The sequence below is a fragment of the Sphaerodactylus townsendi genome, linkage group LG05 (genome assembly GCF_021028975.2).
Source record: "Sphaerodactylus townsendi isolate TG3544 linkage group LG05, MPM_Stown_v2.3, whole genome shotgun sequence".
NCBI lineage: Eukaryota > Metazoa > Chordata > Lepidosauria > Squamata > Sphaerodactylidae > Sphaerodactylus > Sphaerodactylus townsendi.
Window position 1 is genome coordinate 110,128,562 of NC_059429.1, and position 17,386 is coordinate 110,145,947.

General features: G+C 43.1%; 1 protein-coding gene across 1 annotated transcript in view; it reads right to left on the reverse strand.

Annotated features, from left to right (window-relative positions):
- The window catches only part of RBPJL (recombination signal binding protein for immunoglobulin kappa J region like), a 59,083-nt gene that overhangs the window by 16,701 nt on the left and 24,996 nt on the right, over window positions 1-17,386 (reverse strand). The window contains exons 3-5 of the mRNA XM_048497893.1: window positions 11,961-12,086; window positions 7,059-7,129; window positions 3,580-3,695 (exon numbers count right to left, since the gene is read on the reverse strand). Of these exons, the coding sequence (XP_048353850.1) occupies window positions 3,580-3,695; window positions 7,059-7,129; window positions 11,961-12,086 (313 nt within the window). The remainder of the gene's footprint in view (window positions 1-3,579; window positions 3,696-7,058; window positions 7,130-11,960; window positions 12,087-17,386) is intronic.

The following is a 17,386-nucleotide window of genomic DNA, read 5'->3' on the forward strand; positions in this document are numbered from 1 at the left end:
TTGGACACCCCTGAGCTAGACAATGGATTGGATGCAGGGATCCCTCAGCAGCTGGAAATTGGAGCTGGAAATCTTTCAGATGCTCCCCTCCCCCCAAAATCATTTCTGACCCTGGGAAAGTTTATTCCTGAGGCTGTGGGACCTGTGTAAAGTAATGCCCAAGTTGGTCAGGACAGGAGTCTGTATAGGAGAGCAAAAATGGATCAAGGCTGACCTTCTTTCTCACAGAGCTCCACTGGAGAGGAGGAAGAAGGGAGTGATTTTATTCTCCTTCCACTGTACCCCACACAACCCACAAGGATATTGTTTATTTATGTGTTTGTTTTATAGGCTGTCCTTTCCTCGAAGGGCTCAGGGTGGTTTACAACAGGTACCATTACCATAGAGAAAACCAATAAAACAAGTAATTGATTCCTATCATATTTTGTCACCATTCTAAAATCTGAGGGATAACACATCAAACACAGCCTCCCATATGGACTCCAATTGACATTAAAAGGAAGGAAAAGGGGAGGAGGAGGAGGAGGAGGAGGAGGGAAGTCAGCTGGATGGGCACTGTTGCAGTCCTTAACCATAGAATAGTTCTGTCTTTCAGTCCCTGTGAAACTGTAATAGGTCCTGCAGGGTCCTGGTCTCACTGGATAGAACATTCTACCATGCTGGCGCCAGAACCAAAAAAGGCCCTGGTTGAAGACAGCTGGACAGTTATAAGTCCAGTAGGATCCTGTAACCCTAGGAATAAACTTTCCCATGATAGGAAAAGGTTGCTGAGCAGTGGGGCACTTGATGAAAATGGTGCCTGGGGCAAGTCATGAAATTGCACCCAGAATTGTACCCCTACCTGATCCAGTCATTGAGGTTTTGGGCCATGAGATGTAAGGCCTGGCTCTGGTGGGGATTCCCGGCCCCTTTGCTGAGCAAGTGGGCAGGCCGGGTGGCAAGCAAGCAGGCAGGCAAGTGAGCAGCTGGACCGGGGGAACACCAAGGGGCAAGTGAGTGGGTGGGCTGGGTGAGCAGGTAGCAAGCAAGCAGGATAGGTGGATGGTGAGCAGGCAGAGAGTGGGTGGGTGGGTGGGAGGGAGGGAGCGGTGATGGGCAGACTGGGCAGTGGATGGCTGGTGAGTGGGTGGCTGGTGAGTGGGTGGGTGGGGGGTGCAGGAAGAGGAGGCAGTGGTGGCAGGCAGTGAGGTACAGGCTGTGATGCCTTGGGCATCTTTCCTGGCCTATGGGGAGAGGGAGGTGTGGCCAAATGCACCCCCACATGACCAAGGTGTGTGGTGCCTGGGTCTTGAGCCCACTCGTGCTCCCTAGGTATGCCACTGCAGCTTAGGGAAGGGGAATGAAGGAAAGAGTCACAATCCTTGAATTGTGTATCACTGGCTCCAGCCCAACTAGAGCCATTTCACAGGCTATGCAGAGGCAAAGATCAGGAGTGAAGTAGCCTTTAAAGATTATATGCTGTGACACAAAGTTTAAGCTGTTTGCTCCTTTCTCTGTGGATGGTCTAATGAACGAAGCTGCTGGACACTGCTGTTCCTAAGGAATTGCCATAGCCTCCAGATGTTGGGAGGCTCCTGCAATGAGGCTTTAAACACTAATCTCTATTTCATCTGGCACCTATGTCTGAGTGACATTTGCCAGCATGTGGCCTAATGCTAGTCTAGACTTCATCCAAGGGGAGACCGCCTAACTATGGACAGGCTTCCTCTAAGTTTCCATTACTCAAATGTAAAGGACGTTCAAGCAATCAAGGGCATTTTGAGCAACATGGCCTTGGGCCATGAGGAATCTTCCTTCCATCAAATCACTAGAAGTTTACAATGTTAGATGGGTGTTGCCTCTTCCTGTTCAAGGCACTGGCTGATTTCCTTAGGGACTTGCATCTCCACACCAAGCCCTGGTCTTTAACTACCTCTTGCAAAGGCTATCATATTAGTTATTTACTTAGTGTCAAAGTAGGGATAAATCTCTGTTGGGCCCTTCCAGTGATATCAGTCTGTTTATGGAAGATGACCCTGTATCTTTTTCAAGTGACAGTGATAGTATGATGGACAGCTTCCAAAGAATTAGAAAGTGAAAGAGTAGGAAAGATAAATGCTGAACCAAATGTTTACTCCATGATCAGGGATGATTTTTTCATCATCATTGTAAGCACTCATTTGAAGGGACATTTTTACCAGAATATTCACCCATTTCCCCTAGATTTAGAATGTCCCAGCAAAACAGTATTTCACTGGGTTTTGAGCCCCGCTATTTAGAGACAACTAGGCACAACAAGGTAATACCATGACTAGCAGGAAGTACATAATAACCACACAACATAGACTAACAGTAGGTGCATTTGCTTGGGAGTAAGTCCATTGAATACAGTAGGACTTTCTTCTAAGTAAACCTGCCAAGATAATAGCTAAGTTATTCCTAACCACAGTGCATGAATGGAAGGGAAAAACGAATCCTCACCCACAATATACAGTCCTGTAAGGGGATCACATTGATTGGGCCTTTGAATGGTAGTGTGCATGTATTATATGATCCCTGCCAGTCTCTTCTACTTTATATATAGAGATATATTGGCTGGTCATGTCAGACCACTGCCAATGAACACATATGGAAAGTGTGTTTCAGGACCCACCCTTTCACTTGAAGCACAACATGGGCTTTTGTGCACCACATCACCAGCTGGACTGGGGACTGTGGCTTGGCACCATCCAGTCCCATTGTGTCCTTTTTCCTCGTCCGCACGATTCTGAGGCTATGACTTGCTTCAGGGCTCACTACAAAATTGCAATGCAAACAATGTTCTGTACTTTCCTTCACTGGTTGATCCCAAGGCTGCATTTGGTTTGGTTTGTTTCAGCAACAGATGCTATAAAAACAGTTTCTACCATGCAGCGCAGAATTTGTGCCTTTGATTGGGGACGCCAAGCTAGCCTGATCTTGTTGTATCTTGTAAGCTAAGCATGATTGTCCCCGGCTAGTACTTGGATGGGAGACCACCAAGGAAGTCCAGGATTGTTATTCAGAAGAAGGCAATGGCAAACTATCTCTGTTTTCCCCTTGCCTTGAAAACCCCTTGTGGGGTTGCTGCATGTTGGCTGTGAGTTAATACCACTTTCCATTTCTATCAACATTGCCCTTAGGAGATTAAAAAAAACCTCCAGTTGTGAGGTCTCAGGATCACCAAAGCTAGAAAGAAAAAGGAGAAGAGGAGGGCACCAACCAAAGGTCAGCACTATGAATTCCCTCTAATGTAAGCATTTATTTAAGCATGTGTATTGGATTCAGGATGGATTGACTTTTCCATTGGATTCAATGGAACTTAGAAGTGTTTAACTGGCTAGAGAATACCACAGATAAATGAAAATTTCAGGAAACAGCAAAAAAAGCAGTTTTCATAAGAATTCATTGAAAACCCCCGCAAATAGTAGTTTTTAAAAGAATGGATTTTAAAAAATAAAATCCTTCCCAGTGGTTATGAACAAACTGCTGAGCACCGGAATCTGCCATAAAAATGCAGTATGGAATAGGTGCATGTTCTGCAGACATCCATGCTGAGTAGAGTGACCTTTTGCGGCTTACCTTGGAATCTGGCTGTTTCTCAAAGTTTAATTTCTGCATTTCCGCGTGGCTGTTGGCCATACTGTCCAGTCCCATGTACCCACATACTCTGGAACTGGATGCTGCCAGATCTTTAGCTGGAAAAAAAGGAGATGAGAGAAGGATCTTACAGTAATGCCTTAGAACTCCATGTCATTACCAAGGGAAGAAAAGAGAAAGCACAACTAATTCTTGCTTTCTGTTTTCACATTTCCTCTGTAATGAGTGGCTTTCAGAGAAGGCATATGAGTCATTTATCCACATGTGGCTTATTAGATCATAAGAAACAGCCTTGCTGGATCAGACCAGAGTCCAACTAGTCCAGCACTCTGCTACTCGCAGTGGCCCACCAGGTGCCTTTGGGAGCTCACATGCAGGATGTGAAAGCAATGGTCTTCTGCTGCTGCTGCTCCCGAGCACCTGGTCTGCTAAGGCATTTGCAATCTCAGATCAAGGAGGATCAAGATTGGTAGCCATAGATTGACTTCTCCTCCATAAATCTGTCCAAGCCCCTTTTAAAGCTATCCAGGTTAGTGGCCATCACCACCTCCTGTGGCAGCATATTCCAAACACCAATCACACACTGCATGAAGAAGTGTTTCCTTTTATTAGTCCTAATTCTTCCCCCCAGCCCAGCATTTTCAATGTGTGCTCCCTGGTTTTAGTATTGTGAGAAAGAGAGAAAAATTTCTCTCTGTCAACATTTTCTACCCCATGCATAATTTTATAGAATTCAATCATATCCCCCCTCAGACATCTCCTCTCCAAACTAAAGAGTCCCAAATGCTGCAGCCTCTCTCATAAGGAAGGTGCTCCAGTCCCTCAATCATCCTCGTTGACCTTCTCTACACTTTTTCTATCTCTTCGATATCTTTTTTGAGATGTGGTGACCAGAACCACATCTGACAACCCCTGGGGGAGTTTTCAAGGGAAGAGACATTCTTGAAAACTCAATTATGAAGGACATTGGTATTCTGCTTCTTTGAACCGTATGGAAAACACATTTGATAGAGGCATACATCATATTTGACAGCCACCATCACTCAAGAACCAAACATCTCATCTGTAGCTGTCAGACAGCTTTGCAGGTACACAGCAGTGGGGTGTTGGAGTTTCATTTTCTGGCCTTGTGGGGTGGGTTGCATCTGTGCAACAGGTGACATGATTCTACCCAGGATCATGGATGGCTAGGATAAGCAATTAAATGAAGTATGGGGAGAAGGAACTAGTCCTCCCACAAGGTTTTGAAATAATACTTATGTCAGAACATCAATAATATGGACCTGAGCAGAAATTCATTTTAAAAATACAGTGTTTATTTCTAACTACACCCTGACTAGTTGATTTGCTCACTGTTGATTTGTATGACTGGCTGCTAAACGGCATAGAAGGACAAGTTTTGTGGTGGAGGAGAAAGTAGGATTACCATACCGCTGTGTGAGAATGCACATGAAACACTGCCGATTGCTCCCTACTTTACTGTGCTGCTTGATTACATGAGAAGCAATATGATGAACAGGTTCAAACAGTTTACGAGCAACCAAACTGACTGATGAAAAACTGTCCCTTTGGTTTCTAGTGAATGGACCATAACACAAACTAATGACTGTTCAAGCATTGCTAATTGGAAGTGCACTTACTCATGAAGGGGCAAATGAGCAAAAAGAAGGCATGCAAATCACATGTGTGCCTTCCGCTGCTACTTCTTTATATGTACTAAAGAGCTTTACACTTGAGGAAACTGTCCCATAAGTTATTATAACCTTCCAGTTCCCCGCCACACTCAATAGGGCTAAAGTATACATTATGCTGGACTTTTGTGACTGGAACTTCAGTCATCATAAAAAGCAGCTGCAGAGGGTTCAGTCTGGATTGTGGCTGTGCTATGGGGCAAGGGGGGTTACTCTCCCCATACTTTTCCTCACTGAAGATGCCCCCAAGCTCCCTCAGACCCTGGTTGAGGGTGGTGGTTGTGGTGGAGAATGAAACAAGTATATGTACTGTGCCTGATTTTTTCTCTATTGGGGCTTAAAGGAACTGGAAGGAAATTTTCAATCAGGAAAAGATGCAGGGGTGGGGGAAGGAATTAACATGTCAGGTTTTCCATGTGCCAAATTACAAGCCAAGGGTTCCAAAAACAAAATTTTGGCATCGTGTACTTTTGTCCTCAAAGAGCATGGGATAATCTCAAATATCTCTTGTTAAAGCAATGACAATCTTGGTCCACTCACCTCTGTCCCTTCATGTGTCAGCAAATTATGAGACTGTAAAACTCTCCCTGTGGTCTGGACACATTTTCTGCAGCTGGCAGCTTGTGCCCCAGTCCAACAGCTGGAGGCCTTTGTGGCATTTTTTCAGGCTACCAATTAGGTGATGGGACCTGTGTCCACTGCAGTGATTAATTTGTGTAATTTACTAGGAAACGGAGGCCAAAGTAAACCTTGGACCTAAGTAGACACATCTTCCCTCCATTCAGTATTAGATGTTTGGTGCCCTCTGGCTAAGACTGAAAGAGGAAGATGTAGGGTTGCCAGCTCCAGATTGATAAATGCCTGAAGATTCTAAAGATTCTGAAAAAGAAGAGGAGTAGTAGTAGTAGTTTTGATTTATATCCCCAACTGCTGCTCCTGAAAGGAGACTCGGAGTAACTTACAAATTCCTTTCCCTTCACTCTCTACAACAGACACTGCTTATTGAGGTAAAATTGGGGCTGAGAGAGTTTCAAACAACGGTGACTAGCCCAAGATCAGGAATGTAGGAGTGCGGAAACACATCTGATTCTCCATATTAGAATCCACTTGCTCTTTACCACTACACCATGCTGGCTCTCGGGGTGGAGCTTGAGGAGGGTGGAGTTTGGGAAAGGGAGGGACTTCAGTGGGGTATAATGCTATAAAGTCCACCTTCCAAAGATGCCATTTTCTCCAGAGGAACTGCTCTCTTTATGTAATTCCTGGAGATCTCCAGCCACTATCTGGCAACCATAGGGATAGGCCATGCAGAAGTCTACACAGGGTACGTGCATGACTAGAGAAATAGAAGTAAGTTGCATGGTATGAACAGTATAGAGATGCCTGAAGTACGGAAGCGTGTTGAATGTAAAGCTAAAACCAATTATCTGATAAATGTAAATATAAAAACCAAAGTTGTATGGGTGAAAGCACCCTCTGTCAGGCCTATTAACTGGTAATGAGGCTCAAAGTTCAGCTTTGAGCTCCTTGGCAGGAAAGGATACCAGTGTAACTAAAGAAGAAGAAAAATATGGATTTGTATCTCGTTTTCTCAGCCATAAAGAGCCTCACAGCGGCTTACAAACTACTTCCCTTCCTCTCCCCACAACACACCTTGTATGGTAGGAGGGGTTGAGAGAGTTCTCAGTTCTTAGGCTAGAGGAAGGCTTCTTGGAAAAATTTGGGATCCAAGCCATCAATTCTGTTATTACAGTTTTCAACTGGCCATACCTTTCAGTTCTTCCTGCTTTAGTTTCCAGCCTGGTCCAATGAGATAAACACAAGGTGGTGGGCAGAAAAACCTGATAAGAGATAAAATATTTTGTTTGTCTGCCAAGCAAATATTAAGCAAAGGAAGCTTCTCTGTTATTCCTCAAGAGCATTTTAATGCAAAATATGTCTATAATGTTTCATAACAGACACAAAGATTAATGCAAAAATCACAAACAGGAAAAAGAAAAGTGAAATCAGAATTTGTTCCACTACAGAAATCTGCAGATCACAGGAGGCTTTCTATATCCACATCTATCCCTTCCCCTGTTGAGGTGTGGGGGGAGGGATAAGCAGGAGGGCTTTCTCTATGCCTGGTCCCAAACTATAGAACAGCCTCCCTATGGAAATTCAGTAGGCGCCAACTCTTTATGGGTTTTGGCATCTGGCAAATTCAGCAGGTGCCAATTCTTTATGGGTTTTGGCATCTGGCAAAGACTTTCCTTTCACCAAGGCCTTCGACATTTGACTCCCTGGATGCCCCCTCTGGAGGTGCTTGTCTGGGGTGAGGGAGAGTATGTGGATGAGTAATACTCTGGAAGTGTATTACGATGTTTTAATTATTGTTTTAGAAGATGTGGAATTATTTAATGTTGTTTTTATTGTAGCCTGAAATTTTGTAAGCTACCCTGAGACCTCCATACAGGGCAAGTCATCAGTTTAGAAAATAAATAAATAAATAAAATATGGAACCATGTTAGTGGTTCCCCCATGTCCCCCTTATAGCCCTCCTCCAGATTTCAACTTCTAATTTCAAGTATAACTATTGTTCAGTTATTATTATAACATTTTGTTGAAAAGCAGCCTAGAGCTGTGAGTAAATGTTCATATCCATGCTCAGTGGTGGAATGTGCTGTCAAGTCAAAACTGACTCCTGGGCCCTTTCTGCACGGACCAAAAGCCGTCAAGCCGGTAAAACACCGTTTTAGCGGGGACCCTTCGCACAGACGCTGCTGCCAAATCGCTGCTGACGAGGTGGTAAGCTTGGTTCCTTGGCTTGTGCTTTTAAACCTAAACTCAGAGAGTGAGTTTTTTGCTGCTTTAAGCTTTCGATACGATGCTATCGCGAGTAACACCCGGAGTCAAACGGCGTTTCTCCCCCGACCCTCCCCAAGCACAGCTTACCTCCGGTCTCCTTCTGTCGCATTGTGGAGGCCAGGAGACATGCCTCCTGGCCTCTGACTCCAGGGTCTTCGCTCTGGCCGGGGGGGGGGGGCGTCCCCTGGCCTCCACAACACGACAGAAGGAGATGGGAGGTAAGCAGCGTTTGGGAGCGGCACAGCCTGTTTGGGAGCGGCACAGAACGGTCCCATGGGGGTGCAGTGGCATAAACTATGCCGCTGCACCCCCGCAAGCTGGCAGTGCGGAACGGGCCCTGGTGATCCCTTAGGGCTTTCAAGGCATGAGATATTCAAAGGTAGTTTGCCATTGCCTGGCTATACACCATGACCTTGGTATTCTGTGGAGGTCACCCAGCCAAACACTAGCCACTGCCAACCCTGCATAGCTTTCAAGATGTGACTTAGCCATTATCTATTGATTAATATACTTCGACCCACTTTTCTAGGCTGTTGCAAAAATAAAAATATGGTTGAACTGAAACAGAAAGTAAATAGTAGTACTAATTGGACAGTAAGGCAAAAAGGAAACTAATAAACACAGAAATCAGCTAAACACAAGTTAAAATAAAAAAGGTAAACATCTCTTAGGAAGGGATAAAGAAGAGCATTTAGTTACTTCCTTGGGCTGAGCACTTCAGAGCACAGGGACTACTATCATGAATGCTCTACCATTCCAATCTCAAACAGAGAAGGCATACAGTGCAGGGCCTGTTTTCCTAATTGCCACAGGTATATGGACCTGCAACAAGTTGCTACTTTGCAGACTCAGAAGGTCAATATAGCAAACCACAGTTTGTCATATCATCCAAACTAAGTTTGAGGCTGAACTTTGAACTTAGTTTAAGGCCAGCACTCCCAATTTGTACTATCTTTCAACTGGTCTCTAATCACATAATGTCAATGTTGTGGAGCCATATCCTAATTTCTTCTTTCATCTCACTCTTCGCTCAGTCAATCCTTGGAATAATTTAAAGGGGCAGATAGCAGGCATTTCACTATCAACAGTGACATTCGTACCATAATGCTGAAGGAGTTCCTTCAGTGTTTCTTCTTGCAACCACCATCACCCATGATTAAGACTTGCCACCTCTTTGATGCCCCCTCCCCACAGGCTCCAGAAGTCTGTATGAAACAGCCACATCTATCAGAGTCTCAGTAAGTTGAGTAGACCAACCTTGGCCGGTGGAAGATGGTTGCGATTATATAGGGAAATAAGGTTGTGTTTCTTTCCTGCTAGAGCAGAAGGAGAACTTGTCACGGTGATTTTTTCAGTCAGGAATGTGGAAGTTCCAACAGGTTGAGCACAGAGTTTACATTCACAGCGAGATCCATAGACCAACACAAATAAACAGAGGTCCAGAGGTTTGGAAACATGTTTTCCTGTGTTTTATTTGGGTTTCCACCATCTTTAAACTCACGTGAATGGCTGAGATTCATGCTGTACTAACACCACGTAAAATGTTAGTAATCAAAACATCAGAATGGGTGGTTTTATGGCCCTCTGCAATAATAGTATTTTTCAGCACAGTTGTTATGATATAAGGTCCTCGATCCAGCATACACAGGAAAAGAAGCAGTTCAGTGGCTTATTTAAGCTTTAACTGGAATGTTTCGGGCTAGTTCTTTTTGTCCTGCCAAATCCACAGCATTTCCATTTTCTAGTACACTTTGTGTCACAGTAAGATTAGCTCAAAATGCTTCCTATCATGTCCACTTGTGGAAATAGATGGTTATGTGAAATTGGTTAAGAGCTTTGCTTGCACAGAGAGAGAGAGAGAGAGAGAGAGAGAGAGAGAGAGAGAGAGAGAGAGTTGACTGGTGTCAATACCACTACTGCCTTGACCAGAAGCCATTTTGGCAGCTTAATGATTATTTCAGGCTACCAGAATGCTGCTTCTGACAAAATTCTTGTCACAGTTCTCAGCAAAAGAAGAAAAGGGAGACTCCACCACAAAACTTCTGAATTGTGATTCATTAACAGGATTAACACTGCTTCTGACTTTAGAATGAACCAGAATTCAGGATTTTAATTTCAATATTTCTAGTACACTTTGTGACTACGAGATGGATTAAAGGACAGCCTCATTTTATTTTGGTGGGAGGAATTGTGGGTAGCCATAGGTGGAGTGTTCATTTGGATCCTCCATCTGCAGCCAATGCAGGGAGGTGGATAAAACTAAGTTCCATTTTCAAAATGACGAAGCTAGAGAGCCAGTGCCATGCAGTGTAGTGGTTAGACAAGAATGTGGGAAACCCAGGTTAAAATCTCCACTCTGCCACAGAAGTTGACTAGGGGATGTTGTGTCAGTCATAACCTCTCAGTTTCACTTACCTCACAGGATTGTTGTGAGGATATAGAGGCAGAGAAGAGACTGATATAAGCAGGTTTGGGTCTTCATTGGGGCAAGGGCAGGGTATAAATAAATCAGTTTGCATCACTCCCTTTTTAATCATTTAAAGAGGTTTCCCCACTTGGGAAAAAGTGGAAGGAAGGGGAAAGGAGGGTTCTGGGCTGTGGTAGACCCCATTATAATTGTCATCCCCTGTGAACATCTGGCTGTATCAAAGTTTGTGACACACACACACACACACACACACACACACACACACACACACACACACACACGATTACTGGTATTAACTAGCCAAGTATAGTTACTAAACTGTCTCTATATTTTTCTTGATTAGATCTGAATTCTACATATCTCACTCTGTACATGCTTCATTTATTGCCCCCCTTATAACCACCTACATAAAATGTACACAAATAGAAGATTTGCTCATACTTTCTGAAGTAGTCCATGGAAGCTTATGTGGGAATAGCATTTTGTTAGAAAAGAAGATGAAGAGTTTTGCATTTATCCCCCACTTTTCTCAACTGCAAGGAGTCTCAAAGCAGCTTACAAATGCCTTTCCTTTCTCTTCCCAGAACAGCCACTTTGTGAGGCTGGTGGGGCTGAGAGAGTTCTGAGAGAACTGTGACTAGACCAAGGTCACCAGCAGGCTTCATGTGTCGGAGTGGGGGAAACAAACCTAAGTCTCCAGATTAGAGTCCACTATTAGAGTCTTAGCCACTACACCATGCTGACTCTTTTTAAGGTCTTTAAGGTGCTACCAGACTATTTATGCTTAAATAGACTAACACAGTGACCCTGTCTGGAACTGCTCACAGGAAAGTCATTGAGGAGCCAGATTAGCTGGGGTCAAAAGCAGCTTTTGCTTCTCACCAGGCAGGTGTTCCTACATGCGGACAAGGAAAGGGTATCCCAGAGGCAGGTCTCTGGGGAAGCTCTTCTTTCTTGCTGGGAGAGCATTTGCCAAATAAGAAACACTGCTCTTCATGTTCAATGTAGCACGCAGGAAAGTGGGAGGGGAAGTGTTGCATAGAATGATGGTAGGGGCCACATTTTTGGCTGGTTGATTATGGAGGAGGTTCAGATCATACTAGATCTGATTATTTTTTGCAGTTATTGAGAATCCTTTGTTCACTTGAAACATCCTAACACTCCAGTAGAACTGGAATGTTCTCTGCTTCCCATGCCTCCGACGTGCTTTTCGGACAAAGCAGACGTTAGAAAATTAGTTTGTGGGTCAGAGTAAGGAAGTGGAGAAGAGCTGGGAATGCCTGGGTAACCAAAAAGAACTACACTTATAGGACACACAAACATGTGCATGTATACATGCAATCTCGTCTTTATACTGCAGAGGTCTCTGTGGTGCTCTGGTTCAGGTGATTTCCTACCTTTTTTCATTGCCGTATGATTTCTGAGCAACTTTTGCATGGAGCATCAACACAGTCCATTCACATGGAAGTTGAAGGTATCTGCACACTCCATCTCGGAGAGGGTCTACTTGCTCTGGATTGGATCTAAATGAGAAGCAAACAAAAAAGTTTGCATGTGTGCATGCAGCAGTTTGTGATCTATTTATAGCAGATGATAGGAAGCTAGCACAAAAGGGATGAGGGGATATAATCTCAAATGTGTTGTACGTTCCTTTATATGTTTGGGAAGCAGTCAAGCATTACCCACCTGCCAACAGAAGTGGCGCTGTTCAGGAAGAGACACATCATATGAAGTAGATGTATCTTGAGTTTATTGTAAGCTGAAAAAGCCTCAAAGCTGTCCTTTTAAATTTCAGATATTCAGCAAGAAAAGTCATCATCATAAAGGGAATAAGCCACTGGACTGAAAACTATAAGAAAGTATGTTTTAAAAAAACAGTAACAACCACCCTTCCTAAAATAGATGCACAGCAGTAGTATATGCTGATAAGGAAGCCTGTACAATCTTCAACCTTGGAAATTTACCCCCCAAAATCCTTGCAACTTTGACAACTAGCACAAAGAAATTGGCCCACTCACATGACATAGACAGCATTATCACCTTCTAATGTCTGTGCATGGAGCTGCTGCTAAAAGTACAGCTAAAGAAGCCAGGTGAACAGTTGGCAAGCCTACAGAAAAATGTTGGGCAGGCAGCATCCATTAGGGGTGCTTTAGTAATGGCTTAGACAGGAAACTAGACTAATTCCATTGGTGATGCAACAAATCCATTGTTGACTATAGAGCCACGCATTCTGGTTCAATATCCTTCCTGTTGTTTTTGCAGTCTTATGGTCCTGTCCAAAGGGGAGGGGGAATGCGCCATTGGAAGCAGCATGGGGCCACACCAGCTGATTTGCTTTACCCAGGGTACTTACGCTGATCTAATTTCTGCCTTTTATCATGGCTTTCTTAGAAGCAATCAAGAAAGAATCAGTGCCTGCAAGCTCTTCAGGTAGTTTCAGTCTCCAATTGTTTCCAGCAACGGAAGTATTACTTATTGGTCAGACTTCATGGGAGGAGTTAGAGTCCAACTTTCAATACAATTAAACCCTTTTTTGAACTGTTGCTCATTTGTCTATTGGTCTTACATTCTGTTCTGGCTAAGCACAAGGCACCTGTTATTAGTTCACTTGGGGAACAGAACAAGCCTCTTGAAGGTACAATTTTCCTCAGACTAAGCTTAGCATTTTTGGGCATGGAGACAAATTATGACAAACCTCTCACAAAAAAACCCTTATTGTGCTTTGTTACAGTTTCCGTCATACCCACTGGAGGTATTTGGAGACAAGAGTTTGGTATGATTAATCGACACAGAAAAACAAGTCCATTTAAATTCCTCTTTGGTCTCTTTCATCTCTAAAATTCCAACCCGCCAATGAAAATATTCTGTCTGAAATATTTTTCTGTGCCCCAGTTCTCACATATTAAGTGATAATGCTTTTTCATGACTGCACCTTTTCAGGTGTATTCTCAGGCTCCTCCAAACTGCTTTGGGAAGAATCTGTTAAGAGTTTGGGTGTCTTGTTAGTTAAAAGACAGGCAAGGTAAGTTGCTAAGAAAATTGCAGTATACATTACTTCTTATCCATTTATACAAATGCCTTCCTGAACATTTCTGTTTTGCATATTCTTTGAAATAATAGAAGTGCGGAGGCCTTCTGAGTTCTTCAGGTAGGCCACTTCACAAGGTGAAAGCAACCACAGATAATGTGTATGAATGGGCCATTGCCCATTTTACCCATATACAAGGTGGCACCTTTAGAAGGTTTAGGTCAGATGGGTGAAGCTTTCATGGCAGAATATAACAGGAGACCCAGTCCTGCATGTATCTGAGTTCAAGGTCATTAAAAGCTTTTTAGATGATAACCAGAACCTTGAATTGAACCTGATAACTGACTGACAGCCAAAGGAGTGATTGCAGATTGACATGTGACATACCTGTTCCAACTAGTACTTGATAGTAACTAGGCTCCACATTCTTGATAGTAACTAGACTCCACATTCTGTAGTAACTGGAGTTACTTGATAGTAACTAGACTCTACATTCTGTAGTAACTGGAGTTTTCAAGTTGACTTTAAGGGCAAACCTGTGTAGAGTACACTAAAATAGTCTAGCTTCAACATAACTGTAGAATAGGTCCATGTGGCCAGATCAGCTGACTCAAGGTCCATTTTCTGGGCTAAATAAAACTGAAGAATGCATTTTTTGCAGTTCCATTAACTTGCTTTTCTAGAATTAACGCCGGATTGAGTATAGCCCTTAGGATCACAACGGAGTTAGCAAATCAGCCGAACCCATCAAAAGTGGGAAGCACAATGTCCTCCAAGATCACAGCCTTCCCAGCCAACATCTTGTCAGGATTCAGTTTCAATGAGGAAGGCTTTCTTTCACTTGGTACCATTCTGGAAGCTGTGCAAGGCTAAATGTTTAAAGAGAGCTGTTTGTATAGGGAGGTTTGCATAGTTGTGTCTTTTGTTGTTTATATTTTTTTTGTGGAATTGTATCTGTTTTAAGGATTTTCATTTTTGTAAGCCTCCTCGACCTATGTGAAGAAAGGTGGCATGTAAATTATTTAAACAAATAAAATTTTAAAAATGCTACGAAACTGCCTGCATAGGAGATGGCTAGCAGGACAGAGAGACAGGCTAAAATCCTGTTTCCTGTATAGGGTTTTTAAATATATATATATAAACAAGGATATGTGTGCATGAAGACACACACACACACACACACATATGGATATGGAACTGAGACGCTACATGTTACAGATTGTGACAATGTAGTTTGACCCTAAGAGGTGTAAAACTCTGTTATAGGGAATTTCGCCTTAAAAGAATTTCTGATACCCATCCGGAGGAGACAAAGGTGGATTTCGAAGATGCTTCTTTGTTCAGTGCACTCATCATATACTAAAAACAATTAAGACAGCTACAGCCAAAGGGACAGACACATAATGAATGGAAGCTTTAATCCCTGCTGTTTAAGTGAAATTAACTGAGAGCTTTGCAGGATTACCACAGATGGCAAGTCTAGCTATAAGGCTTCCCCTTCTGTGTGCTATTATTTTCCACAGGGTTTTTATTGTGCCACGATGAAGAGAGTTAGGGGTCAGATTAAGCTAGTGCCGGGCCTGCAGCATATGTTCTAAGCGAGCAATAAATGTTTAACAACACACATAAATATTAAAGCATAAATTATTTGTTTGCATAATAAAGTAATTCAGTTCAATACTACTACTCAGACACAAATATCAGTTTTAAATGTCAAAAGTGAGAAAACTACGATTTAAAAGTCACATTTTCTAGATTGAGTACGAGTTTGCTACTAGGTTAATCTGGCACTGGAGAGAGTCTTTGCTTGTGCTCTTTTTGTCGCCTTTCAAACTGTCCTTATAATCAGATTGGGTTGCTAAATGATTTTTTGTGTCTGTGTCTGTGTCAGTACAGACACAACCCATTTGGCTCCTGGCTGCTACTGAATTTTTTTGACCTGTTCAGACAAAGCCGTTTGCAGCCTAGCCTGTCAGTATTGCGGGGCTCTGCCACTTTTTATAAAAACTGATCTCTCTTCCATTTTCAGTTCTTCCTTGTGCTGCTGAACTGCTCCAGTGTGCTGTTTGAACTGTTAACAGCACTTCTGAAAAAAAATTGCTATTGTTTACCAGCCATTTTGGCATCATCACAGGCTTCTTAAGCTTTTTAGAAAATGGTTTGAAATTTGCTCTGTAGCACCAAGACAGCAGATGACGTCCTGTTTAGGATAGTAGAATCATAGGCCCCTTCAGCACTAATGCACTTTCAATCCACTTTCAATGCAACTTGCAGCTGGATTTTACTGTGCAGAACAGCAAAATCCACTTGCAAACAATTGTGAAAGGGGATTGAAAGTGCATTATTCTGCATGTGCGGAAGGGGCCATAGAGTTGGAAGTGACCACAAGGGCCATCAAGTCCAACCTCCTACCATGCAGGAACACACAATCAAAGCACTAATCTGAAGGGAGCCTTTATGTTTGTAGGGGAACTAGGCAAATACATTTTCTTGGAGTAACTATTCATAAAAAACAAATCCTACCTAGCTTCAATCTGTTTATATGATAAAGGGATTGATCAGAACCTGATCCAAATGGAAAGTGGCCAATAGAACCCTGGATAATTTGGGGCTATTTTATTTGCTTTTGGCTGTGGAGAAATGATAGGGTTTTAACAGAAGCATAATTTTTATTTTAAACTGGGGTGGGTGCTGTGTGGTTTCCGGGCTGTATGGCCGTGTTCTAGCAGCATTCTCTCCTGACGTTTCGCCTGCATCTGTGGCTGGCATCTTCATGCAGCTGTGGACAAGTCTACATAGGAACCACCAAACGCAGCGCACAGACACGTATCAAAGAACACGAAAGGCACTGCAGACTATTTCAGCCAGAAAAATCAGCAATAGCAGAACACATGATAAACCAACCTGGACATAGAATATTATTTGAAAAAACGGAAATTCTGTGGACCACTCTGAAAGCCACTCACGTCCAGACTACACAGAGAAGCAATTGTAAAATCCCATAAGCACATGGACTGAATTTTAACAGGAAGGAAGAAACTTATGAAAATAGAACAAGAACTTGCAGCTGCCAGTGTTGCAGAAAATACTAGAAGTCCAAGAACAGTGTCTAACCAGCTCCACACAAACACCAGGATGACCATGTAGACAAAAGAAACAAGGACCGAAGGTTGCGAATACTTCTATTCAGATGCTCCCACCAGTGACCTTGCTATCTCCAGTGTTACGCCCAGGCTATAGTCTTCATTGTTACTCATACTTCTATTCAGATGCCCTCAACTATTGACCTGGATTTTGCCTTCTTTGTTTACTCTGAATTAAAGGTTTCTCCACCCACCCTGGACACTCCAACAGATATATACTCCACTTACTTTCCCAACATCAGATCCTCTGAAGATGCCAGCCACAGATGCAGGCGAAACATCAGGAGAGAATGCTGCTAGAACACGGCCATACAGCCCGGAAACCACACAGCACCCAAGTGATTCCGGCCGTGAAAGCCTTCGACAATACATTAAACTGGGGTGTTGTGTAGTTTCCGGGCTGTATGCCCATGTTCTAGAAGCATTTTCTCCTGACATTTTGCCTGTATCTGTGGGCGCAGATGCAGGTGAAACGTCAGGAGAAAATGCTTCTAGAACACGGCCATACAGCCCGGAAACCACACAACATCCCAGTGATTCCGGCCGTGAAAGCCTTCGACAATACATGTTATTTGAAAGGTTCCACCTTTTAAAATAGATTGTTTTACAGCCTGAGGAATGTTGCATGGATATCATTTTAGGTGATCTA